Raw genomic sequence first — 27715 nt, forward strand, 5'->3', positions numbered from 1 at the left:
GTCAGTGCGGCTCTTTACCCACATAGTTTAGACCAGGCCTACTGTTGCGGCGAACGCCCCCTTTGTTTACATCAGCTGTTTGAGCGTGAGCACGCAGCTTACCCTCGTGCAATCAGTCGATCAAAAGAAGGTGAGACAAACTTCCTAGTTTAAGCAGAGGATCGCAGCATGAAATAAAAAGCCTGCCGTTCTACTCGAGCAGTGGAAGAAGCTGTGCAAAATTTGTATTAAAGAAGTGAAGGACTGACAGCCAGCAGACAGCCGGTAAGCTTGCATTTAATCCTGTCGTGAATAGAATGCATGTGCTGCGCTGATGAGGCATTGAGACGTGCGGGAAATGTTTGTTTGTAGTGTTGTTAAGCTTATAAATACTATATAAAATGTTGGCTTGTAAGGCTTCTTGAAGCCTGCTTTATTTAGTCGGAGAAATGCTGGTGTAACTTGTTTTTCAGTCATTTGTTTGACGTTGTGGTTGAAACGGTCCAACTTAATGTGTTTGTGACACTGTTGCACGGGGTAATTTGTGCATCTTTCTTCTATGTGTGATTAAAATAGACTTAATATTCCACAGTTAAAATTAAATTTCATAGGCTGCGTTATGCAGATTTAAAACGTGCTAAAAATCACTAACTGGTTATTTACTATTGCTATTTAAGAATTAATGTAATCTATGGGGTTAAATAACCTGCACAAATCCACTTCTGTTGTTAAAATGCTTTAATACATTTTTGATGCATTTTTTTTATGATAATTAAAAACTAAATGGTCTTAACTTAAAGTTAAAAACAGTCTATTTTCATACATATATTTCATGATGCATTTCTCAGAACTATTACAATGTGCAATATGGTAAATGCTTTGTTTGGTTTGATTTCTTTTAAAGGTTTTTCGCCTGCTTAATTAATGATTATCTGTAAACGACACAAGAAGAAAAATAAAAAAGGAAAAGATGAAACAACAGTTTGGTCATTGAGTGGAATCCAGTTTAATGTTCAGCTTAATACAACCCTTCAAGTGTGGGAATAGCACAGGAAAGATTTAATCACTTGACACCTACTGTAGCCTCCTTCTGATCAGCAAAGGCTCCATATTAGTTCTTTAAACATCATGCTTTCATCAAAACTCTTCAGTGATGTCGCTCTTACTGTTTGAAGACTCGCAAGTTAGCTACTTTTGATGCTGCATCAGTAAGATATATAAAATGAAAGTTAGAGGAAACACAAACTTTCAAACAAACTATAAATTAGAAAAACAATTGTTTGTATTTGTGGGGCAGAAAGGCATTGAGGAATATTTTTCAGGTGGAAAAACTATTTTAAATGTCATCATGTCTGATTTACAGGTCATTAAATGAAGAGAAAGTGACAAAAAAATAAAATAATTTAGCCTCAACAATTTTTTTTCGAAAAATAAACACTGTAAACACCCTGAAACCCCATTTGAAACTTTGGACGAACCTTTAGACTTTATAGATCCACATCTTGACTAAAACTCAAACAAATCTGGCGGAAAAAGTGAAAGCATGTTTGGTTCACCGAGGTTTTAGTGGGCAGGGTGCTCGGCAGAAATGTGATTGTGGCAAAGTGGCCAAATTGTGCTGAATGCATTCTTTTCACTCATAAAAGGGAATCTGGCCAGACCAATATGCTGATTAACATCATTGGAGACCTTCTGCAAAAGACAAAGCCTTTGCTCCTAAGATTTAGGCCCCGTCCACACGAAGTCAAAACGAACACGAAACGCTAATATTTTCCAGAACGTTTGTCGTAAAGACGAAGACGTAAAATAAATGTGATCGTCCACACGAATGCATGAAAACGCTGCAAAATGTATGCCAGGCCTGTAAGTGGCGCTGTGGTGCCAAAGCAAAAATAGGCGAAAACGGGCAACGAAATGTTGGGCATGCGCACTAATATTTATACATGGTTGCCCTGCGGGTCCATTTTCGTGGTTAAGTCAAATTCAGGTGCTGAACTATGTCGTCGATATTGCTCTGTTCTTCCTGGAGATATTCCAGAAGAAGAAGATTCTGTTGTAAGCCCGACAGCAGGGTGAGTAGCATGAGCAGCAACCATTCAACACAGTACGGCGCCATTGTTGTTGTGATACTGTGTCGCGCATGCGTGTTTAGAGGCGACGCTATGACGCATGCGTGTAAAAAAAAAAAAAATGCGGTTAGAGCTTAAAGATGGAAACGCGAAAACGGCGTTTCAAAATCTTCCCACTCTGAAGGCTGAATAAAAAAAAGATCGTTTACAGACCCCCGAAACGCGGGCTTCGTATGGATGAGAGGCTGGTTTGGTGAAAAATTTGTGATTTTAGGCCAGGGTTTGACTTCGTGTGGACGGGGCCTTAACCGTTGTTTCATTGAAATTTACCAATAATATCACCAGACTGAATAGAAAATAAGAATAACTGAACGAGCTTATGTAACGCATGCCGGTTACATCACCTGAAATTGTCAAATAATTACTTCCAACCCCTCCTTGTAAAGGTCTGTGCCTCTAGTTTCCAAGGATGGCGGCCATTAGGGGGCGGGACTAAAAATGAATGCCTGCTGTTGCATTACTCCAGCAGAGTCAGCATGTCAGGTGGAATGTTGAATCTCATTTTATTTCTTTACACAGCTATAAAACAAAAGGTATTTGGGAAAAAATTATTTTGAAACATGTTATAGAAATTTTAAAGCTACATTTGAAAAGCGGGTGGATGAAACACCAAGTGACTGTGTTTTGGCCATTTAGAGGGGAGTGGTGGCCTAGTGGTCAGGGCATAGGGCTTCAAATCCTGAGATTGTGTGTTCGATCCCCACTCCCACAGCCTGCCACTCTGGGTCCCTGAGCAAGACCCTTAAAGGAATAGTACACCCAAAACATGATTAGCCTTCATTTTCTACTCACCCCCATGCCGAACAACACTCTGGAGTACTTTTTTGATATCTCAAATGCATCTGGAGATCTGGGAGGCTTCTTGCTGTCTGCTGACATTCAAATAATGGAGGTCTATGGCGCCCGAGGCAGAAAGGTCCATAAAAGTCCACAAAAAACGTGTCAATATTCCGCCATACTGCTCGTCCAATGTATTCCAAGTGTCCTGAGTGGGTAGCGTCCATAGTTTACTCGAAACGAAGTCATTTAGAATGTTTTTAGAGCATAAACAGTAGTGTATAGGATATATTAAAAGCGCGTTCACGACTCTACAGAAACCGCGGCAGACCAAACCAGATGAAAGTGCGCATTCAGCGTCTGCTCTGCTGATAATGCAAGCGTAGAAGAAGAAATGTGCTGTTTACCTGTGCAAAGAAAGAAACAACGAAAGAAAAATGTCTGTTCTGACATTTTTGCCGAGCTGAATGCGCACTTTCGTCTGGTTTGGTCTGCCGCGGTTTCCGTAGACTCGTGAACGCGCTTTTAGGAAATCCTATACACTACTGTTTATGCTCTAAAAACATTCTAAATGACTTCGTTTCGAGTAAATTATGGATGCTACCCACTCAGGAACCTTGGAATACATTGGACGAGCAGTATGGAGGAATATTGACACGTTTTTTGTGGACCTTTATGGACCTTTCTGTCTCGGGCGCCATAGACCTCCATTATTTGAATGTCAGCAGACAGCAAGAAGCCTCCCAGATCTCCAGATGAATTTGAGATATCAAAAAAGTACTCCAGAGTGTTGTTCAGCATGGGGGTGAGTAGAAAATGAAGGCTAATCATGTTTTGGGTGTACTATTCCTTTAACCTCACACTGCTCCCCGGGCGCCTCACAATTGGCAGCCCAGATGGGTTAAATGCAGAGAAGTAATTTCCCTCTGGGATTATTATAGTATATAAAATATATATATATATTTTAAATTCTATAAATAGATAACATTAGTCCAGGATTTAAGGGGTTAAAGACATTATATAAATAGTTGTTATGCAATTAAAGCTTTGAGATGGAGAGAAATAGCTAAACTTTCAGCAGGCTCGTTGTAGTTTTGCTGTTGAATCTTCAGCTTTTTTCTTCCTGAAAAAAAGGCTAAATTTGAAAATGCTTCACTCTATTAATGCTAACATTACCATTAGACATCTGTTCATATCGGTGAGGTGATTCACCTTCTGAAGGCAGCTATCAGAAGGCGTTGGTTGCGTTAGTTTTATTCAGGCTGTATCAATCAGCTGTGTCCCATAAGTCAGCTCCATCCTCATCAGCATCTGTTTTATAGATGGCTATACAGGTGCTGGTCATAAAATTAGAATATCATGAAAAAGTAGATTGATTTCAGTAATTCCATTTAAAAAGTGAAACTTGTATATTATATTCATACATTACATACAAACTCATATATTTCAGATGTTTATTTTGTTTAATTTTGATGATTACAAATGACAACAAATGAAAATCTCAAATTCATCATATCAGAAAATTAGAATATTGTGAAAAGGTTCAAAATTGATGGCCCCTGGTGCCACACTCTAATCAGCTAATTAACTCAAACCACCTGCAAAAGCCTTTAAATGGTCTTTCAGTCTAGTTCTATAGGCTACACAATCATGGGGAAGACTGCTGACTTGACAGTTGTCCAAAAGACGACCATCGACACCTTGCACAAGGAGGGCAAGACACAAAAGGTCATCGCTAAAGAGGCTGGCTGTTCACAGAGCTCAGTGTCCAAGCACATTAATAGAGAGGCGAAGGGAAGGAAAAGATGTGGTCGAAAAAAGTGTACAAGCAAGAGAGATAACCGCATCCTGGAGAGGATTGTGAAACAAAACCCATTCAAAAATGTGGGGGAGATTCACAAAGAGTGGACTGCAGCTGGAGTGAGTGCTTCAAGAACCACCACACACAGACGTATGAAAGACATGGGTTTCTGCTGTCGCATTCCTTGTGTCAAGCCACTCTTGAACCACAGACAGCGTCAGAAGCGTCTTGCCTGGGCTAAAGAGAAACAGGACTGGACTGCTGGTGAGTGGTCCAAAGTCATGTTCTCTGATGAAAGTAAATTTTGCATTTCCTTTGGAAATCAAGGTCCCAGAGTCTGGAGGAAAAGAAGAGAGGCACTTCATCCACGTTGCTTGAAGTCCAGTGTAAAGTTTCCACAGTCAGTGATGGTTTGGGGTGCCATGTCATCTGCTGGTGTTGGTCCATTGTGTTTTCTGAGGTCCAGGGTCAACGCAGCCACATACCAGGAAGTTTGAGAGCACTTCATGCTTCCTGCAGCTGACCAACTTTTTGGAGATGCAGATTTCATTTTCCAACAGGACTTGGCACCTGCACACAGTGCCAAAGCTACCAGTACCTGGTTGAAGGACCATGGTATCCCTGTTCTTAATTGGCCAGCAAACTCTCCTGACCTTAACCCCATAGAAACCCCATAGAAAATCTATGGGGTATTGTGAAGAAGAAGATGCAATACACCAGACCCAACAATTCAGAAGAGCTAAAAGCCACTATTAGAGCAACCTGGGCTATCATAACACCTGAGCAGTGCCACAGACTGATCGACTCCATGCCACGCCGCATTGCTGCAGTAATACAGGCCAAAGGAGGCCCAACTAAATACTGAGTGCTGTACATGCTCATACTTTTCATGTTCATACTTTTCAGTTGGCCAACATTTCTATAAATCCTTTGTTTTTATTGGTCTTCAGTAATATTCTAATTTTCTGATATGATGAATTTGAGATTTTCATTTGTTGTCATTTGTAATCATCAAAATTAAACAAAATAAACATCTGAAATATATGAGTTTGTATGTAATGTATGAATATAATATACAAGTTTCACTTTTTAAATGGAATTACTGAAATCAATCTACTTTTTCATGATATTCTAATTTTATGACCAGCACCTGTAGATGCAACCAATACGCAAAATTGAGAAGGCAACACACAAAACAGCCCCATTCTACAGATAGAGAAATGTTAATAGAATAGACATCCATTATCTGTTCTAGGTTTTGTCCCTCTCTTCTTGTCCCTTTTCTTCTTGTTTTCCTCTCTATGTTTTGTACTCGGCTGACTTTTCATGCTGTCTCTAAAGGAATGAAAGATTTTTTCCAAGCACTAAGCTCACTTAGCTGATTGCTCCTTCCTGTGTTTCCAAAAAGGCCAAAGTAAATAACCCAGTCCTTCTTTTCACTGTAGACAAGCCATGATCTGCTTATCTGTTCTCCATTTTTCATTTGGATGAAATAATAGCTGCATGAATCATGACAGCAGACAAGATAGAGGAGAGCAGGAGGCGGGGTTACCAATCTACTTGCTCTGGAGAGCAGAGTTCGCTGCTTTTAGATGTTGTCTCCAAAGTCTCCAGAACATGTGCAGCAAATGGACTGATCCAATATGGTGGACACTGAAGGGGTCCACCATATTATAAACCTTCTGATGGCATTTTAGCTAAAATCATTTTTTTTTATCAAAAACATAATTAATGTGAACAAATAAGGAATAGTGGTAAACACAGTTTTATGGGCCCCCCAGGAACTTGGGGCCCTAGGCAACTGCCTAGTATTGCCTAATGATAAATCCCCCAATAAGAAAACAGACTTGGTTAAAATTGGTACCAGAAGTTGCATTTTATAAAAGCAGGTTCTGCAGAAATTAGCAACAATGTTTATTCTTGTGTATCTCTACTAAATCAAAGTCTGCCATTGCTTTCTTTGCTCTCAGAGTTTGGGCTTTCAGAAGTTGGCCATGGAATCCCGCCTCGGAGGCCGCGCTGCCTCCATGTTCTCCCCTGGCCAGTCCTTTCTGACGCAGCAGAGGCAAGTCTCAAACGCCCCGCGCAGGGATTCCTCCATCAGCGCTCCCACCACTACCTCCAAGTAGACTGTGTCACATTAGTTAAACAAGGCAAAAACATGCATTATGAGCACCCAAGTGACCTTAAACACATCTGCTGTCTGCCTTTGAGGTGGATCGCACTGCGTGGGATCAGTGAGCACTGATCAGACGGGTACCTGTCTAAGGTAGAAGCAGTGAGGTTATACCCTGCCGTGCTTCAGCCTGAAGGACTTCACCCCAAACTCCACCTCACAAGCCAAAGCCAGATGTAGATTTTCTATCACTGTCTACATGTTTGGAACAAAGTACTTTTAGAAATGAAGTCTATTATAGTTTTAGTTTTGCTTTAGAGTGACATTTAAGTTGCGAAGCCAATCAGATTTTATGTGTAAATACTTAAGAAATGCACCATAACGCTGCACACGCAATCCAGCAGAATAAATAATCTTAAATCCAGCCATATCTGGTGCGGGCCACCAAGGACTTCTAAGCATTTGGCAACAAGCGCTGCCAGTTTGTTTTCTTTTTCCAAAAAATTCAAAACTCATTCACATCAATGACCAAATTTTAAAAAAATGAATGAAATCACACTAACTCTGCTAGACACTTGAGGTACTGCAATAACAAATCTTAGGAAATCCATTTCAGAATAGTCATTTTTCTCCATCTGCTTTAAACTGGAGCTGAGAGGCTCTTTTTGTTCGCTGTATATCTTGATTCTTATATGTAATAGTTAAGTTATTAATAGAAAAATGAATGATTCAACACCAGCTTTTAAAAACAACAATCACAAACAGAAAGGTTTTAATAATTGTAGTCAAAGTTTTATCTAAGAATGTTGATTATTTTTAAATAAAGTTAGACATTCACACTAAAGCTTATTAATCTACCACCTGGCTGTTAAATATAAACAGGAAACCTATTAGTGTATTTATGTGTTTTTTTTTTTTCATGTTCAATGTGATTTTATTGTGACTTTTTGTGATGGGCCATCATAACATAGAGCTTTATTGTTAATTAAAAAGAGAAATTATTTCTAATTTTTTTAATTTTTACAACATCTGTAAGGTATAGGCTGCAAATGCTTCAATTCCTGCCGAGCCATCGGTGGGATTTCCATCTGGTTGTGGTCATTTCTAGGTTGAACGCTCTAAGGCGTGAACCCAAACCATTTAATCACTGCTCTGAATGTAGGTTTAGGTTTATTTTCCTGCTAAAAGGGAAACTTGGTCCTCCGTCTAAAGTCCTTCTCTGCCAGGATCGCCCTACGTTTAGCAGCATTTACACCTGCAGGTAAATGTCACCCCACAGCATGGTGCTGCCACCACTACTTTGTAACGTTGATGGTGAGTTGTACGCCAAACATGGGGTTTTACAGGCTAACACCACCTCTATCATGCATAAAGGACTGATAGCGAGGCTGGATTCTATTTGGGGTTATGGGTAAAGCAGTGAATAAATGCTTTCCCCACTTTTTAAGCTTATTTTGTATGTGTGCTAATACTTCCGCTTTATATTAATGCTTTATTTTATGTTGCTCCTTTCACAAAAAGTCCTGAGTAAAATGTTTGTGGATTTAATAAAGTGAATGAAAGCTTCTACAAGTCATTGCAAGCTGTTCAGGTTTGGCGTGTTCTTGCCTTTTCACTCTATATGCTGTGAGCTGCGCCTCAGAGATCTGCTGTAATATGACCACATGATTTAGAGATCTATGTCTCCTGATCCTCTTTATTTTTCTTGAAAATTGCTGATTATAAAAACAAAACAAGGTACAATCAAGGGTAGATCAACAGCCTGCATTATGCTAAATGTTTGTTTGTAATTTATTAAATAAATGTTTAATGGAATTCAGAAATTGGAAGTTTTTGTTCTCTAAATAAATTTGTTTTGTAAAACTGCATGTATCCTTTTTTTGTCAGAGAATCCTTCATCGGTTTTCTCAGACGGAAACTGTTCATAGAAAAACGTATATTTGCTGTTGTCATCATGTAATTCAGCATTTTCTGTTTACAATAATGAATAATGAAAAGACTCCAGTCAGACAGATTCAACCACAAACTCTGATTGACGTCCAAAAGCTCTAGGAATAAAATTAACGGAAGTGAAGGGTGGCTATTAGTAATAATTAACACTGGTACGTGTATGTTTGCAGGTTTAGCGTCTAGTTTTGGACACGTGACAAATCAGTAATTTTGTGCAAACATGACAATGCTTCATCTTATTCATCATCTGGTTAAAAAAATCCTGATTCTGCCACATTAACAACAGATATGTGTTGTTAACAAAGAGCTTGTCGTCTATCCTGCAGCTTATATTGCGTTGCTTGTGTTCTGCAAAGGAAAGCGGGATTTTGCAAAGATCTTAAATGGGTACGGTGTACGTGTGGCTCCGGTTATTCCTTCGTATCTCAGCTCCACTCCATCCTGGGTAGCGAAGTGAAACTTCTGGAACAAGCCGACAAAAAACAGGAAGAGTTCCATTCTTGCCAGACCCTCGCCAAGACATGCTCGCTTTCCTTAGAAGAGAAGGGAAAAGGGTACCTCCATCATCCCCTAGTTCTAAATTAGAGTAGTTTTAAAAAAAATGTGTGCAGACTTATTGCTTTAATGAATTAACTACCAGCAGAGAAAGGTAGGAAGGCGTCCCTCCTCCTGAAGCTGCCGTCATCATCCAGGAAGTGTTTGGGGTTGAAGCTGTCAGGAGTTTCCCATTCGTTCTTATCAAAAAGAACAGAGGTCAGGTTAGGCATCACAGCCGTCCCCTGAAGACACGGAGAGACAGCCATGAGCCAGCATTGAGCAGAGGAAGAGAACATTCTGCAGGAGTGTTCTGGGGGAAGATGGGATGCACCTTTGGTATGAAGTAACCACCTAGGGTTGTGTCTCTGGCAGCCATCCGGAGCCCGTTGAGGGGAACGATGTTTCCCATCCTCTGGATCTCGTGGATGACTGCATCAGTGAAGGGCATGTTGGATCTGTCCGCCATGGTGGGCTGACGCTTCTGACCAACCACTCTGTCTATCTCTTCCTGGACTTTCTCTGCAGGCAAATCATATCGATTAGGGACTAATAAGCAGGAGATTCCCTTTGGTATAGTAATTTAGTCCGTTCTTCTTGTAAGAACTGTCCTAATCTGAGCTCACCCTGTATGGGAGGATTGTTTATAAGGTAGATTAGTCCCCACTGCAGAGTCTTTGAAGTGGTTTCACTGCCAGCCAAGAACAGATCCAGACAGCACAGCACCAGGTTTTCTTCCACAAAGCCCATGTCCTGCTTTCTGTCACGCTGTCAAAGCAGAGACACACATGCTAACGGGTCTTATGTGTGACATTTCTACCCCCGTTTTTAACATTTCCAATGAACTGAAGTGATGCGTACTCTTTCCTCTATAAGGAAGCTGTCAATGTAATCTCGTGGTTTGTTTGGATCCAGTTCCAACTTGTGTCTTTCTATTTCTTTCCTGATTGATGCCTTTAAAGACTTAGAGCTGCTAAAAATCCCATTGTGAGGCCCTGGCAAGAGTCTCATCAATGCCGGGAAAGCATCATAAAGCTGTTAACAGAAGAAAATCAAGACTTTAAAACATATAAACTGTCTTTGAGTATAAAAAGAAAACAAACACCCAATGATGGCATCAAGTGCAACAAAGGATTTTTTTCTTTGTGTCTTACTAGAGCCCATATTGAACCTTCAAGGTAGGCCATGTCTGTCAGATTTCTCAACATGCTCTGCAGCTCCTCGTCACTGTAGTCAAATCTTCTACCAAACACGATCTGGCAGATGATGTTGGAAACAGCGTTGTCCAGGAGTGGCACCGGGTCAAAGGGCTTACCTGACAGGAGGACAAGTTTTTAAACAAAGAAAGTGACATGAAGCTACAGTCTGATCTTTTTTCTGCAGCTTTCTACCTTCCTCCTTCTCCATCGCCTCCCGTAGATGTCGACTCTCCTGACGGATGTTCTCCTCCATGCATCCCTTGGACATGCCAAACGTACGCAACATGGCCATAGCAAAGCGTCGCTGCCTCCTCCATACCTTCCCATTACTGAAGAAAAGACCTCCTGAAAAAGGTGGAGAAATCAAACAACCCTCAACTATTGGTTGTGATCATCCTTCAGGTCTGGTCAACTCGACTTACCTGAGTTTCCTGAGTAAATCAGGGTCACCATGGGGCTGTAAGGCCGGTCCGCAAAGTTTTCAGCCTGTATCACTAAAGCCTCTCTCACCATCTTCCACCCAGACAAGAACACGGTTTTGTGTCTTCCCAGACGTATGCAGAAAATGTTCCCATAAAGATCAGCAAGCTGTGATTGTAGAAGCAAAGGATAAGGGCTCCATTGTGGAGCATATGACTACAATAATGCATAGTCCATGTGTTGTTGGCACCGGGACCAGTCATCAAATTTTTCACATTTTTGGATTCGAGTATGTCTAAGAAATCACCAAACATTTAGAAACTGTATAGATTTTATGTATGCAGTTTTAATTTTGCTAAAATGTTGGATTACCATTTTTTTTTTTTTTTTTACTTAAATATACAAACTGACCTTAGTGAGGTAAATATGAGGCTGCTTAGATTCGATGCTGAATACATTCCCAAAAAAAGGAAGAGCCGGTGGTCCTGGTGGAAAGTGAGGTGGATCCCTTTTGATGAGCAGGTTGACCAAGAGGAGGACTGCAAAAGTAAAAATCATTATCCATCTGAGGCTGAGCCACTGAGCCAAGCTGAGGAGCCACATTTTCACAGAGAGCAGAAAGAAAGGAAACATGTCAGGAATATGTGTCCACATGGTCCTGATGTGGGCTGGTACTCTGCTGACTCCAGCTCTGGTAGATGTGAAAGGCGTGACTCTAAATCAGCCCTCAGTTATAATCTGCCTGCTTTGTTTAGTGGATTACATGTTTGTTTGACTTGATAGATCATAAATAACGTAAACATTTAGCATGAATGTTTAAAAAGTGGAGAAAAGTTTGTCTTCTTCTCTATATAGTTGCACAGGAACAGTGTTTGCTTTATTGGAACCGACCAGCAGATGACAGCAAAGGTGGGAATTCTGTATAAAATTTAATTTAAATAATTTATCATCTTTTTTTATGGGAATTTCATTTGCAATGGAGTCTACAAATCAACAGACAAAATGTGCACTTGTTTAAAAAAAAACAAAAAAAAAAACAACATTAAATCAAAACAAACAAAAGCTAAGGAAATAAAATACATCAGGCATTATGGCTGTTAATGGTAAGTGTAAAAAAGAGGCAGAGGATCTTTAATTATTGGTGTTGCCCTCAAATTAGCACAAACAATCTAAAGGCCATTTTGCAGAAAAGATGAAGCTCTGATGGGATGAAATAAATCTGTGAACATTAGTTCAGTTTGATTACAGATTGAACATTTAAGGAGAGGATTATTCTAGAGTTTTCTTTCATCATAACCATTCTGCTGTCGGTCCACGTGAAGAAACTACGCTGAACGGCTAAAGGTTTTACAGAAGAACGAATAACGACAGACCTGAACAAAAAGTTGATCATCAACAGATGAACCAGATGACTCCATGAATCAAAAGTTTGTGACTGTTTTTGTAAAGAATAATGGGCAAAGACAAAAGAGTGTCTAAAAACAAGATAAACAGAAAACCTTACACTGTACATTCTCTTGATCAAATTTATTCCTAAGTACATCTCTCCATTGTTGATATTGGCTATACTGAATCAGCACATGTTCTAAATCTTCCAGCTCATCACAGTAATCACAGTTCCCTGTTACATGTTTCCTTGTTATAATATCCTCTTCCATTCTATTTCTACTTGTCTTCCTTGCTTGATTGACCTTTTGAATTCTATATAAATGTCTTCCTTTATGTTCTCCTTCCCATTCTTCTGCCACCTTTGACTAGCCACCTTTTTACTATAGATTTAATTTCTGCTTTATTGTGTTAGGATAATTGTCATTAATATATGAGTTTATTACACCTTCATAATACCTGCCTGTTGCGTGTCAGAAGTGATGTTTTCCTCAGTAGTTTATCTAATTAAGACAGTTCCTCTGTCTGGATATACAGTTATAACCTTCATTCTGTGCGTGGCAAATATTTGGAAATGGAATGAGAGAACGGCGTCTTTCAGCCAAGAACAAAGTGTAATATTTTGATAAGGCTGGAGCCATGGATGTCTCCTCATCTGTAGTAATGTAAAATGTGATGATGTGGCAGACTGTAGATGTATAAAATGTCTCTTTAACTATTAATTGGGGCCACTTCCTGAGAGTGAGCCCGGGAGTATGCAGCTGCCAATCAAGACAGTGTATTCTCATTATCAGTTCGTATGAAATCGTACGAAAAGTTATGCACAGTATTTTGTAGGTTTTTGACGTTTTTTCGTCGTATTTCGTCCTATTTGTACGTCTTACGCACCATTCAATAACATACAATTAACCCTAACATACAAAACAAAACAGCAAGCCACCTAGTGAGAGACATCATAAAGTAATTATTGCACTGTCCGTCCCAGTTTTACGTCATTCCGCTGATCTGTTTTTTTCGTCTGTCTGGCTGCGCACTAATATGTTTTTTTGAGGAAAAATGTCAAAAACGTACGAAATACTGTGCATAACACTGTGCATAACTTTTCGTACAATTTCATACGAACTGATAATGGGAATATGTTGATCAAGATGACCATTTCTATCAGAATCTGTTGTCATGTCTAATGGTTTTTCAGTACATATAAGTTATGAAGTGTTATTTAAAGAATTTGTCCCGGGGGATCTCTTTTCAGGAAACAGAACCAGAGAGAGAGCTTCAAGGTGCAGACACAGAGCCTTAAACAACTGTATTAAATGCTGATGTCCACTTGGTTCTTTTGTGCATCCCATAACTTTTTATTCTGGTAACACATATCAAAAGTAAGATCTTTTCTATATTGTAAATACATTTCCTTAATATTAATCAGAGCCCTGCTAGAATCTGAACAAACAATAACAGACAGATTTTTCTTCTACCCATTGTAGTGTCAGCATTAATGCCACTACCACTCCTGTATAAACAGACAAATTATCACTGGGTCGATAATTTTATACAATATTTAGATCCGGGATAACAAGAGCAACTCCTCATCTGACTTTTTGACGTGTTTGAAAATATCTGAAGTCTTTGTATTGTTTTCCTAAGTAACCAATAACCTTATTCTTATCAATGGTTGCTCTCTGCTTTACTTTAAGGAGATGCAATTCTACATCAACCTCTTCAAATAACCATGGAGAAACCTTCACACAGAAATTCAGGATCTAAGTTGTTATTTTTTTGGTCTTTATAGGAAGTCGGAAACTCTTGAATGTTTGTTTTCACAACGACTGCGAACAATTAGTTCATCAATTTTAACTACGTCCACTCAGAGTTAAGCACGTGCACAACAAGTATGAAAAGCTATTATCAGCGGAGCTCCGATTCGACAGGTACTTAAGAAAGTAAAAAAAACTAAATTATACTAGTAAGAATTGAGTTTTATATATAGAAATGTTTACATATTTTAAGTGGCCATTCTGACATTTATTAGCTTGTCTGAAAATGTATTTATGATATCTGAAAAAAAAAATTTCATGGTTAAAATGATGCAAATGCTGACCAGTAGTATTTGGAATATGAAGATCCCAAATCAATTTAAAGATATCAAGAATCATTATCCTAGATGTTGTGTTTGAAATGGGCATTTCGATGAAGATTTTTTTTTCCAGATATTAGGAATACATATTCAGTAAAACTACTATATATCACAACGGCTTGCCATAGTTGTTGTTAACGCAATTATATCCAGGGAATAATTTCTTGAATGGTAGTAAGGAGAAGTAGTTAAAATCTCCCATCATAGTGGGAGATTTTAACATCCATGCTGACATTGAAGGCGATAGCTTAAGAGCAGCCTTTAATGCTATCTTAGACACTATTGGCTTTGTTCAAAATGTGAATAGTCCCACGCATTCTCATCTTCATACTTTGGATCTTGTGCTGACATACGGCATAGAATGTGAAGAAATAACAGTATTTCCTCACAACCCTGTCCTCTCTGACCACTTTCCAATAACCTTCAGGATTACTTTAACAGAGTTCTCCTCCCCCAAAAGAAGGTTCAATTTTAGTAGATCTTTATCAGATAGTGCAGTTATAAATTTTAAAGAATCTGCTTCACTTTCTCTCTCCTCTGTGTCACTGAGCAGTGCTGCAGAGTGCAAAAGCTTAGCTTATTCCCCTTCACAGGTTGATGATTTTGTTGATGGGGTTGCTAGTTCTCTGCGTATTGCCTTAGACAACGCAGCTCCTTTGAAAATGAAAACCGTTAAAAATAGAAAGCTTGCTCCTTGGTTTAATGCAGAGCTGCGTACTTTGAAGCAAAATGCTAGGAAACTGGAGAGAAAATATCGCTCCACAGGCCTGCGAGAGTCCTTCCTAGTCTGGAAAAATGGTTTACCGCTGTATAAGAGGACTCTTTGTAAAGCAAGAGCAGCATACTTCTCCTCATTATTAGAGGAGAATAAGAATAATCCTAGATTTCTTTTTAATACAGTTGCCAAACTCACCCAGAGCCATAGCTCTGTTGAACCGTCCATTCCACCTGCTCTTAGCAGCAATGATTTTATGGGATTCTTTATAAATAAGATTGATCTTATTAATAATAAGATCATAAGCACTCCTCTATCCGCGATTGTACCTGAGGTAGTCATGGAATCTGAACCGGGTTTAGACTGCTTTGATCCAGTTGAACTCTCTGAATTAGCAAAATTATTGTCTTCATCTAAGCCTTCAACTTGTATGTTAGATCCAGTTCCAACCAGGTTATTTAAGGAGGTATTCCCTTTGATCTCCTCCTCCATTTTAGATGTGATTAATCTATCTCTGTTACAGGGATATGTACCTAAAGCTTTTAAGGTTGCTGTAATTAAACCTCTGCTTAAGAAACCGTCTCTTGACCCAGATGACTTGGTCAATTATAGACCTATATCCAATCTTCCTTTCTTATCCAAAATTCTTGAGAAAGTAGTTGCCAAACAAGTTTGCGATCACTTCCACCATAATGAACTTTTTGAAGAGTTTCAGTCTGGCTTTAGAGCTCATCATAGCACTGAAACAGCTCTGGTGAAAGTCACTAATGATATTCTCATGGCCTCAGATAATGGACTTGTATCTGTGCTCGTCCTGTTGGATCTTAGTGCTGCATTTGATACAGTTGACCATAATATTCTTTTAGAAAGACTTGAATATTTTGTTGGAATTAAAGGAACAGCACTAGACTGGTTTAAATCTTATCTATCTGATCGAATTCAGTTTGTTCATGTTAATGATAGATCTTCAACACGCTCAAAGGTTACCTGTGGAGTACCACAGGGATCAGTGCTAGGACCAATTCTCTTTACTTTATACATGCTCCCAATTGGTAGAATTATTAGACAGCATGGGATTAATTTCCACTGTTACGCTGATGATACCCAGCTATATCTGTCTATAAATCCAGATGAAGCTAACCCATTACATAGATTACAGGCATGTCTTGAAGACATAAAAACCTGGATGACTCTTAACTTTCTGCTCCTGAATGCAGACAAAACAGAAGTTATAGTCTTTGGACCAGAGTCTCTGAAAAAGAAACTGATTAGCCAGTCACTTCATTTGGATGGGATTAAACTGATTTCAGATAATAAAGTAAAAAATTTTGGTGTTATTTTTTGATCAGGACCTGTCATTTAAATCCCACATCAAAGAGGTTTCTAGAATTTCCTTCTTTCATCTGAGGAACATTACAAAAATTAGAAATATCCTGTCCAGGGGTGATGCTGAGAAACTAGTCCATGCATTTGTTACTTCAAGGCTGGACTATTGTAATTCTTTACTATCAGGAAGTCCACAAACTGTAGTTAAAAGCCTTCAGCTGATCCAAAATGCTGCAGCCAGAGTTCTGATGAAAATTAAAAAGAGAGATCATATCTCTCCTATCCTGGCTTCTCTTCATTGGCTTCCTGTTAAATCAAGAATAGAATTTAAAATCCTCCTTCTCACATATAAAGCCTTATATGGCCAAGCTCCATCTGATATCAGAGATCTGATTGTTCCTTATGTTCCTAACAGAGCACTTCGCTCTCAATCTGCAGGTTTACTAGTGGTTCCTAGAATTTCTAAAAGTAGAATGGGAGGCAGATCTTTTAGTTATCAGGCTCCTCTCCTGTGGAACCAACTACCAGTTTTAGTCCGTGAGGCAGACACCCTGTCTACTTTTAAGGCTAGGCTTAAAACTTTCCTTTTTGATAAAGCTTATAGTTAGGGTGGCTCAGGTTATCCTGAGCTATCTCTATAGTTATGCTGCTATAGGCTTAGACTTTTGGAGGACATAGGGACCCCCATTTCATCATTCTGCTTCATTCTCTCTCTGTTCTCCTATTCTGCAGAATCTGTTAGTTCAATCTCTAACCTTCTGCTCTCTCTGCTTTTCCTCAGAGTAGCTTTGCCTCGTCTGTTCCTGCTTGGCTGTGACGTCATCCTGGAAAGAAACATCAGCTGTGCTGCTTCTATCAACACCCTTGTTTATAGATGTTGGAGTTCGGCCTGTTTTCCAGTGTGGTCCTGTTTCTCTGACCGTGACTGAGTGGATGTGCTCTCTTCGTCCTCTGGCATGGGAGCTGCCTTGGAGCTCGTCTGCCTGGCTGTGTGTTTCCTGGACGGGGCCGCCTTTTACAGCTGCTTTTTGTATCTCTGCTTCTGTCTCCTTGAACCCCAGTCGGCCTCGGCAGATGGCCGCTCACACTGAGCCTGGTTCTGCTGGAGGTTTCTTCCTGTTAAAAGGGAGTTTTTCCTCTCTACTGTCGCTACAACCATGCTTAGTGTGGGGGATTGTATTTGAGTCAATGAGTCAATGCAATCAACTGGTTTTCCTTAGATAGAAAACTTTGTATCAATTTGACTGTATGATCTGGTTGAACTGTAAAGTGCCTTGAGATGACATGTGTTGTGAATTTGGCGCTATATAAATAAACTGAATTGAAAATTGAATTGAATTGAATTGAATTGAATAGTAGATCAACGTATCAATTTAGGTGAAATCTTCTGGCAGCAGGTGAAGATGAAGTCTACAACCGTTGTTCTCATATATAGAACCTGTGCATCATCTCATGGGTTCCTTAACCTTGAAGTAATTCCTTATTTATGTGCAATCTGAAAATTATTTCAGTAGTACTTCAAGCACTGTAAATATTAGAAAATAAAAAAAATTATCCACATCGTGCTCATATTAAACAAACAAAAAACAAATAAATCTCATATCCTGTCAACTGAGTTGTAGAATCCTGTCCCTAAATAATAAAAGGCACTGCCATAATTAAGATCCTCATCAAAGGAATTTGCAATGTTGTAAAAGCTAATGTGTCTCACGGACCTAGTAAATTATATATATACCGGTATATATTTTTATGCACAAAACGATGACAAAAATGATTACTTCAGGTAATAAAACAGTGTGATTGGCCGTAAGAAGAGCAGAGACACTCTGAGTTTACTGAAGAAAACCTGCTGCTGACCAGGTTAGCTCTAGGAAAATGTTACTACTGTGACTGAAACAGAGGATGAATAAAATCTCTTTATGAACCGGAAAAGTCAGAGTTTCACTGTATTCAGGTTTAGACAACACAGGGCCGGATCTATCAAAGTTTTGCGTGTATAAAAACGTGAGCTATTTCACTGCGCACGCTAAAAAATTTACAAACTGATCTATCAACAGCGTGCTAAAAGGATTTGGTCTTTAAAACGTGCTAAATAGCGCCTCTTATCCATTTAGTACTTTTTCTGCAATGAATATGCAATATGGGGCGTTTAAACGCAAAAGTGCGTCTTGTGGGAGGAGAACATGTAAATATATTAATTTAGCACTCGCAAAGTGATTTATTAAACCTGAAAGCAATTTTTCTAACGGTATCTGACTCTATATTTAACACGTTTCAAAAGAAGGTGCAAATGGTCTGTATGCATAATTGCGCACACATGGCAGCGGTTATTGTCGCAAGAAGGAGACATCGAAATGAAGCAAGGAGACGCAGAGAACGCATTTTTTCACTCCGTGTGAATATTTTTGCAATGAACGAGGAAACGATCATCAAAACATTTCGTTTATCCAGCATTGCCGTTTTGGAGCTGTTGGGGGAACTCCGAATGGATTTGGAGCCAGCCACAAGGAGGACCCACGCAATACCAGATATTACAAAACTCCTTGCAACATTGCACTTTTTTTGCATCTGGGTCATTCCAGCGTACGGTTGCAGCGAGAGCTGGGATCTCCCAATCTCGTTTTTCAGAAGTGCTGGCCGACGTTCTAAATGCCATGTCGCCCTGACGCCCTACTGAGAAACCCCGACCTCCCCACTGCGCCTGTGGAGCAACATGCCAATGCTGCGGGGATGCGTACGCTCGTAATCTCATCCACAGTCACTTCTTGTGAGCCATTTGGTATGTGCATTTTTCTACAGGCCAATACAAAACACCTGTTTTTTGTTTTGTTTTGTTTTTTTAATGCAGTGAAATAAAAATTCAGCCACATACCACCTTAGGGGATAAAGGTTGCCAAAGTTTTTTTTTTTTTATGTATATATATATAATTTTTTTTGAAGGGGGTGGGGGTGTCACTGTAAGATTTAAATTTCTTAATGCACTAGTTTGTACAGACTACAAACTACTTTGCCGCAAACCACAAAACGCGCAAAACCATCATTTAAATAGGGCGTCTCCAACAGTTTTGCACCTGCCACCAGTTACGCAATCACTCTTGTTAAATCACCCGCAAACCATGGTTAAGCCCCTTGAGCAAAATTCCAGTTTGCGAGCGCAAATTACTGCACGCAAAATTGGATCTTGATAAATCCGGCCCTTAGAGTTTTCGGTAAACCTGCTTCATGAAACAGACCCCTGGAAAACAAACTGTTTTTGCTGCCACTCGGTTCCTTACTGGGAAAACATGGGATTGATTTCCATTTTTATGCCAATGACTGTCTAATCTACAGTAGCAGCCATTCAACATTTCCCCACTTTCCTTGATGGGCCCTTGGCTGGTCCCCTACAATTCCTTTTTAAACATCAATCTTTGTATTAAAATAATCTTTAATATTAAGATCTAAAGAGAAGCGTCATCTCCAGGTCAGACCCTGTAATTCAGTGAAAGGGTGGAGTCAGAGTAAAAAAAATATGCAAGAGGACGTCACTCCAGTGGCTGGAAGTTGCAGTAAACTGGGCTGCCATTCGGCTGGCGTTTGACTGGGAAGAGCCATTTTTAATGGCTGCTACAGTATTTGCCCCTAAAGCATGGAGATTTTTCTTTTGTCACTTTTCAGTTTTTCAAGTCTTTATTGAACTGTTTTAACGAGAAGAAAACTGAGGTTTCAATGTTTGGACCTGATTGCCATTGTGACTCCATTACTACAGACCTAGGACCCCTGGAACCATATTTTAAATCGAACATAAACCACAGGTCTTAAGGTGGACCGTGATATTAAATTGGGAAAGCAAATTGGAGCAGTTGTCAGATCTTGCTTATCAGTTAAAATGGGCAAAACTAAAACCTTTTCTTTCACGGCAAACCTTTGAAACTGTTATCCATGCTTCTATTTAATCTTTATTGGATTACTTTAACAGAGTCTATGGTGGTGTGCTTCAGTCTTTGCCTTCTTGCTGACAGCCAGTGCAAAACACAGCAGCTCATCTTTTAACTGGTACTCTGAAATACAGTCACATCACTCCTGTCCTGGCCTCCTTCCACTGGTCGCCTCGGCATTTTAGAGTAGATTTTAAAGGAAAAGTCTGGTCACATTCATAATACAAACTTCTGAAAGTATCTTAAGTATGAAATTATTATACACTTTTCAATAAATGAGTGTTTTTAATTAAGAGTAATTACATTTGAATGTACTTTACTGGAGACATCCATGTTTGTCAAAGAACACTGCTGCCACCTACTGGGTTGTGACTAAATTACTAATTCTTTTTCAACTTTTACCCGATGTATTCCAACATCCAGCTGCCATGCACGTGGGCATTGTCAGTTTCACTATAGCTCTGGTGAATTTCAATGGTGAAGTTCTCTGGAAATCTTCAATAATTGTTGTTGATTGCAGATGTGTCTAGTAGTTCCCATTGATTTTGCTTGTAAAGCGGGGAGAATGGCGCTAGGCTTACCACACCGTGACGTCACTGCTGGAAGATGGCAGGAGGGAGGGGTTGCTATATTTGGACAAAAATGGCCCCCCCAGACTCAGTGATCAGGTCTAAAAATATAATTTAGTTTTTTTTTTTTTACTGATTAACACTAATTTCATTAAATCACTGCGACCGTGTTAGTTTTAAGTATAAATAATGATCCAGTGATTATAGTCTGGCCTCTCCCTCCATCATCTGCTGGGGTAACAGCATCATAGCAAATGACTGAGTAAAGCCCAACAAGCTGATAAGGAAGTTCGGCTCTGTTCTAGGAACTCCTCTAGAACCTCTGGAAATTATTTTACAAAGAAGGATTTCTTATAAATTGAAGAAGATTGTGGACAACAGTGAGCATCCACTTCATCAGACTTTTAAACAACAGCATGTCCTCAGTCAGAGGTTTTTCCATATTTGGTGCAAGACAGACCTCAACAGAAGATCCTTCCTGCCTATAGCTATAAACACAACAACTCGATGAAAAATAAAAAACCCTACGAATTACTGCAACATTTCAATTCAGTAGTTTTGAATTTATTTGAATTGAAATAACAGGCTTTTTTTTTTTTACATGCAGTGAGTTGGTTTTCTATTGAACCAGGCCAGGGTTGGTGAAAGTCCACAGCTTAGCGAGCCTTAGCAGACACCTTATAGGGATGAGGCACTCGTGTAGTTCCAGTGATTCCTTCTGTGCTCAGTGCAGCTGCCTCAGGGACGGAGAACATGAACTTCTGCAATAAGCCCACGAAAAACAGGAACATCTCCATCTTAGCGAGGCCTTCACCGAGACACACACGCTTTCCTGAAGGATGAACACAGCAACACAAACTATTAAAGCTGAAAAAGGCTGTCACCTTTTTTTAAAAGTTAGATCTGGAAAACTAAAATGGGACATACGAAAAATGTCAGTTTTCATAAAAAGTAAAAAAAACAAAACTTTTCTCAATGACAACTAGACTAGACAACTAGTAAGACTCCTGTGTTTGTTTAATGCTAGCAGAGTCAATGAAAACTTTCAGAGGTGATTAAAGTTCAACAAGCCCCGCCACCTACTGGAAATAAAAAAAAATAGTTTCAATCAATTTGGCTTTAATTTTGGTGATTTGTGCAGTAAAGTTATTTTTTTTGCTGTGAAGTTTTAAGGTCAAAGGGTCAGTCAGCTCCTAATTCCCCAAACAAATATGGTTTAAAACTTTTGTGCTGCTATCGTTCTGAGATAATAACGAAAACTTCTAGAGGTCACTGAAGGTCAACAAGCCCCCCACCGACTTCAAAATAAAAAAATTTTGTCAGTAAATAATTGTGCTGATTTGTAAAGCATAACTTGAGCAACTTAGCTGTAGTGTCTCGCTTCTGCTCCCTCATTATGTTGCATCTACTGTACGGTTCAATGGTTATTAAAAAATGACAGTGCTGTACCTGCAGAGAAGGGCAGGAAGGCTGCTTTCTTCACAAACTTTCCATTAGCGTCCAGAAAATGTCCAGGATTGAAGGTGTCAGGAGTTTCCCATTCATTTTTATCAAACAGCACAGAGGTCAACATGGGCAGCACTGATGTTCCCTGAAACATACACAGATTTATTGGAAAACACTATTTGATACGTTAATAGTATTTGAATGTCAATGAAATGAACCTTTGGAATAAGGTAGCCACCCAGAGTTGTATCCTTAGCAGCAACTCTAAGGACATTGAGAGGAACAATGTTACCCATCCTCTGGATCTCATGGATCACAGCGTCAGTGTAAGGCATGTTGGGTCTGTCAGCCATGGAGGGTTGACGAGAACTTCCGATCATTTTATCTATTTCTGCGTGGACCTTCTCTGTAAAATGATTCAGTTTTATAAGAATTAAGCTTAAGTCATTAAGTCATTTTATATCTCCAATAAAGCAATACATGTTATTCATTTATTTTATTTGGTCATTTGAATCCCTAAGAAATGAAGTAAACAACAAAATCTCTGCGGAACATTTTTACTTTGGAAAATAAACTTTTTAACACATTGCTTTTACCTCTGAAAAACAAATATCACTTGGTGGTACAAACTATTTGGACTAGTTTCATATGGGTAAAACAACAGGTTTTAGTAGCCAAACTGGATAGCAGGAGGAACATTTACACACTGTAAACTTTTTATATAGCTTTTTTGACCTTGATCCCCTAAAAACAAAATCACAATATTAATTCAGATTGTACCAGAAAATGTCTAAGTTGTGCAAAGTTATGATGGTTAAGACTGAGCAGGAAGGAAAATTACAATATTTAATCTGAAAAGAAGGGAAAGGCATACTTAAAAAAACAACAACAAAAAAAACAAAAACAAAACATACTTTAAATATATCAATTTGACAAAGTTTTAATCTCTCCATCATCAGATCTGCTCACAGTGAACAAATATTACACAGTTATTATAAAACTGTTTTTAGGCTTTATAGGACCTTTATAGAAGTATAAAATATAATTTATGCCCCTTGGAATTTTTCCCATTGCAACCATAAATCTGTAATAGAGGGATTTTATTTCATAGAGCAAAAAAACTAAACAACCACCGGTAAGAAAAATGATCAATGGTTTTAAACATTTTCATAAATAAAAATCTAAAAAAAATTAGCATAATTCTGTTTTATTCATAATTAGTCTGCATCAAATAGCTTTGATATTCAATAAGATTAAATATTTATCATTTTTCTTTAATCACTGATTGAAAGTCAACCATTCAGAAGAGAAAATCTGTGAATTTGATAATTAAGGATAGCAAATTCCTTCATAAATCTAAGTTTGGACTTTAACAAGACCTTTCTAAGACACTGCTTTGTTGTAATATAAACCCTTTGATTGTAGCCTTAATTATTTTCCAGCTGAACAATAAGCTCCCATCTCCAAACTTTATTTCTGCTGCTCCTCCAAAGTAGTTGTTTGGCTCTTGTCTAATTCTCTGATCAACCCCCCAAACTCCAGACGTGATTTAGACGTTGGTTTTTAGGCTAAATTTGGTCGATCCACTGTAGTCTTGATCAAGTCCAGAAATACTTGTTGAAAACTGGGCTGTGTTTGGTCGGTCTTGTTTTGTCCCACTTTAGTCCAATAATAGATCTTAAAATTACAGCTTTTCACCTTTCACTTTTCATCCAAATGTAAACGTTATTTGGATCTCAATCATGTATTTTAAATGTCTTTTCCACCAATCTTTGCTCAGTGGGAAGGCTTTCATTTCCAGCCTATTAGTTTACGTGGATAATCTTCTCTTTTTAGTTTCTCCACAATGTGACTCCTGATCAGAACACATTTGTTGCTGTTTTAGTTGCTAATGAGCTATCTCTATAGTTATGCTGCTATAGGTTTAGACTTCTGGAGCACATAGGGATCCCCATTTCATCATTCTGCTTTATTCTCTCTCTATTCTCCTACTCTGCAGAATCTGTTAGTTCAATCTCTAACGTTCTGCTCTCTCTGCTTTTTCTCATAGTAGCTTCATCTGGTCTGTTCCTGTTTGGCTGTGACTCCATCCTGGAGAGAAATATCAGCCATGCTGCTGCCAACAATGCCCTTGTTTATAGATGCTGGAGATTGGCCTGTTTTCCAGTGTAGTCCTGTTTCTCTGACCTCGACTGGCTGGATGTGCTCTCTTCATCCTCTGACATGGGAGCTGGCTCGGAGCTCGTCTGCCTGGCTCTGTGTTTCCTGGACGGGGCCGCCTTTTACAGCTGCTTTTTCTATCTCTGCTTCTGTCTCCTTGAACCCCAGTCGGCCTCAGCAGATGGCCGCTCACACTGAGCCTGGTTCTGCTGGAGGTTTCTTCCTGTTCAAAGGGAGTTTTTCCTCTCCACTGTCGCTACAAGCATGCTTAGTGTCAGGGATTGGATTCTAGTCAATGAGTTTATGCAATCAACTGGTTTTCCTTATATAGAAAACTTTGAATTAATTTGATTGGATGATCTGGTGAATTAATGATAAAACTCTTAATGAACTACTGCAGATTTCAAAGCACTGCCGTGAATACGGAATGCTGTTTACTATTAAACTTAAATTGTAAATGTTAATTATTGTTGTCGGGGATTGAATCTAATCTGAAGATATACAAAAAATATAAATAAGATGAAAAAATAAATAAAAAAATATATATTTTCTTCGATTAATATTTTAGTGATTTGTGCATATTATTAATTACAAAAAAACACCTGATAAAAAAAGATAAATTTCAAAGAGTATAATTTCTTGCAAAAGGTACTGTAACATATGACCCACCTTGCACTTCAGGATGTTTTACAAGGAAAAGCAACGCCCAAAGCAATGTGGTGGCAGTTGTTTCTGTTCCAGCCAGGAAGAGGTCAAAAGAGCAGAAGGCCAGATTGCTCTCTGTGAAGCCCAGGTTGGATTCCTTATGCTAGACCAAAATATTTACTTGTTAGTTAACCACACTTAGCTTTACAGAATTCCCTATGTTTAGAGTGTAATGCATTTTTGGACAGTGGTCTACATACATTCTCCATTTCAATAAGGAAAGCGTCAATGTAGTCTCTTGGATTATTGCGATCTAGTTCCTTCTTGTGCTTTTCAATTTCCTCATGAATAAGCTCCTTTGTAGCATTGTAGTTACTAAAGAGTTTGTTGTGAGGACCTGGCAGATATTGCATCACTTGAGGAAATCCCAGATAAAGCTGTTTGGGATGAAATAAATTATAAAACACTGCCAAACCCATTTCTTTCTTCATGATATACAGTTAATCTTATATGATTGAATCAGAGACTCCTTCATGGTTCACTGACTTACCTGACCCCATATGCTCCCTTCTATCCAGATCCCCTCAGACATATACCTCAGTATTGTCCTAAACCTGTGGTCATTGTAGTCAAACCTTTTTCCCATAACAAGCTGGCAAATAACATTGGAGACAGCATTGTTGAAGAGGCCAGTTGGGTCAAAAGGGTTTCCTGAAGAAGAGTATTAAAGCAAATTAAAACAAAGCTGCCTTGCATGGTTATATGATGCATGTGACAAACTATCTAACCCACCTTTCTCACTCTCGATTTCCTCCTGCAGGTGTCGGATCTCCTCACAGATGCTCAGCTCCAGCGTGTTTGTGCCGAGGCCAAATGAACGTAAGGTAGATAAAGCAAAGCGTCGCTGTTTCCTCCATATTTCTCCATTGTTGAAAAAAAGACCCCCTGAATATACAGTAAGTCAACAAAGATGTCAAGGGCCTCCCTTGATGCCAGCAGTTTGTAGACAAATAATTGAAAGCTGATTTCCCACCTGAGGGTTCAGTGTAAAACCTGTCAGCTATCGCATTAGGTGGTCGATCCACAAAGTTCTCTGCTTGTGTCACTATGGCCTCTTTCACAATCTTGTGTCCGTTCAAAATGACCAGGTTTTCCTTGCCAAGGCGAAAGCTGAAGACATTGCCATAGATGTCAGCTAACTGGGAAAACAGCGAAAAGCAAAATATGAACAAAACACTGCAGGAAATTGGTAATATAATATGTTCAAAATGTCAAAATGAAAACAGCGTGAAATGTCCAACAGGGGAAAATATTCAGGTTCTTTGTATTTTTGCATTTCAAAAACACCGTGTCACCATCTGCTTTTACATGTGCTCGGGTCCTAAAAACTCCTGCATGTTTAAATGGGATTTCTTCCAATAAAACAGACACCTGATTAACTTTTGAGAGCTTGTTGTTGATTATGAATTTTATTATGAAATATAAATGCAATCAATTTAAGGTTATTGACATAGCGCAGATTGACAACATATGAGCACTGAAGGCAGTTTAAAAAGAGTTCAACAAGATCATATGGTCAGATTGGTTTATTAAAGCTTTTTATCTAAGGAAAACCAGCTATTGCATTGATTCATTGACTAAACTGCAATCCCTCACATTAACCATGCAATGCAGCTACAGACCAGAGGGAAAAACATCCTTTTAATCCGACTGCTACATTTTATTAGCTTAAATTTTAATTACTTAAAATAAACAACTACAGAAAACATGTTCCTATGAAAACTCACATTTATATAGACACAAATTTAATTTGTCTTTAAGCAGTTAGTTTAAAATGCATTTGTAAATCAATACCTTGCTGAAAAAAATGTGTGGATGTTTGCTATCAAAACTGAGGAGGTTCCCCACAAAGGGGAGAGCTCTTGGTCCTGGGGGATAGTTTGCTGGTTTTCTATTCCTAAGGAGGTCTGCTATCAAAAGAAAGGAAAAAATAAACAAAATAATTCCTTTCAGGTCCAGGCTTGGCATAAGGTTGTAAAGCCACATAGTTAGAGGCCCCAAAAGGCAGCAGCAGAGGAAATGCTTGCGCTTATCAAGATTTTCCACAACTTTTGAGGGACTGTACAAAGGAGAAATTCTCATATAACCTGCCGAAAACCCTTCCTCCAGCCTCTCAATGAACCTAACCTCTGTTCTAGTACATGTGTGATGTAACCAACTGTAATCTTACTCCCATGAGGATTTGGTGCAGCCCTGTAAATTTGAAAAAAAACCCTTCCTGGATTTCAAATGTTTCCCCAGATTTTTGTTCTTCATTGTAAAATGAGATTTTTACTCTGAACTGCAAAAGTTTAGAAGAAACTGTCGAGTGGCTAAGCTCTTCTTTCTGCTGTCTTGATATTTTACCAACAGGTTGTATTAAAAAGGTTTTACCTGTTTTAGATTCTGAGTTGATTCAAATCATAAACACATCCTGCATTTTGGTTGTTATCCCCTGGGGCTTAAAAACAGA

General features: G+C 38.9%; 3 protein-coding genes across 3 annotated transcripts in view; 1 reads left to right on the forward strand and 2 right to left on the reverse strand.

Annotated features, from left to right (window-relative positions):
* The window catches only part of hook1 (hook microtubule-tethering protein 1), a 51589-nt gene extending 44253 nt beyond the window's left edge, over positions 1 to 7336 (forward strand). Inside the window, exon 22 of the mRNA XM_038309076.1 lies at positions 6657 to 7336. Within this exon, the coding sequence (XP_038165004.1) occupies positions 6657 to 6815 (159 nt within the window). The 3' untranslated portion in view covers positions 6816 to 7336. The remainder of the gene's footprint in view (positions 1 to 6656) is intronic.
* A 159-nt stretch (positions 7337 to 7495) lies between these two features.
* Positions 7496 to 11541, reverse strand: LOC119799264 (cytochrome P450 2J6-like). Its single transcript, XM_038309077.1, has 9 exons — positions 11317 to 11541; positions 10908 to 11073; positions 10678 to 10830; positions 10441 to 10601; positions 10148 to 10321; positions 9913 to 10054; positions 9621 to 9808; positions 9390 to 9531; positions 7496 to 9285 (listed from the first exon to the last, which is right to left on the reverse strand). The coding sequence occupies exons 1-9, from the start codon at positions 11536 to 11538 to the stop codon at positions 9080 to 9082; spliced, it is 1554 nt and encodes a 517-aa protein (XP_038165005.1). The 5' UTR covers positions 11539 to 11541; the 3' UTR covers positions 7496 to 9079.
* A 9967-nt stretch (positions 11542 to 21508) lies between these two features.
* Positions 21509 to 27341, reverse strand: LOC119799246 (cytochrome P450 2J6-like). Its single transcript, XM_038309060.1, has 9 exons — positions 27058 to 27341; positions 26237 to 26402; positions 25996 to 26148; positions 25754 to 25914; positions 25464 to 25640; positions 25228 to 25366; positions 22617 to 22804; positions 22402 to 22543; positions 21509 to 21784 (listed from the first exon to the last, which is right to left on the reverse strand). Exons 1-9 carry the CDS (start codon positions 27247 to 27249, stop codon positions 21609 to 21611), a joined length of 1494 nt encoding a protein of 497 aa, XP_038164988.1. The 5' UTR covers positions 27250 to 27341; the 3' UTR covers positions 21509 to 21608.
* Between the last annotated feature and the right edge of the window lie 374 nt (positions 27342 to 27715).

This window comes from Cyprinodon tularosa, unplaced genomic scaffold (assembly GCF_016077235.1).
Source record: "Cyprinodon tularosa strain WSP-4 unplaced genomic scaffold, ASM1607723v1 ctg656, whole genome shotgun sequence".
Classification (NCBI taxonomy): Eukaryota; Metazoa; Chordata; class Actinopteri; order Cyprinodontiformes; family Cyprinodontidae; genus Cyprinodon; species Cyprinodon tularosa.

Coding starts and splice junctions, on each gene's coding strand:
- LOC119799246 (XM_038309060.1), bottom strand. CDS start 27,249: ATGTGGCTTTACAACCTTATGCCAAGCCTGGACCTGAAAGGAATTATT. Junction 22,805..25,227: donor AAAACATCCTGAAGTGCAAG/GTGGGTCATATG, acceptor ATCATTTTACAG/AGAAGGTCCACGCAGAAATA. Junction 21,785..22,401: donor CTTCCTGCCCTTCTCTGCAG/GTACAGCACTGT, acceptor TTCATCCTTCAG/GAAAGCGTGTGTGTCTCGGT.
- LOC119799264 (XM_038309077.1), bottom strand. CDS start 11,538: ATGTTTCCTTTCTTTCTGCTCTCTGTGAAAATGTGGCTCCTCAGCTTG. Junction 10,055..10,147: donor GCTTCCTTATAGAGGAAAGA/GTACGCATCACT, acceptor CTGCTTTGACAG/CGTGACAGAAAGCAGGACAT. Junction 9,809..9,912: donor AAACAATCCTCCCATACAGG/GTGAGCTCAGAT, acceptor ATTTGCCTGCAG/AGAAAGTCCAGGAAGAGATA.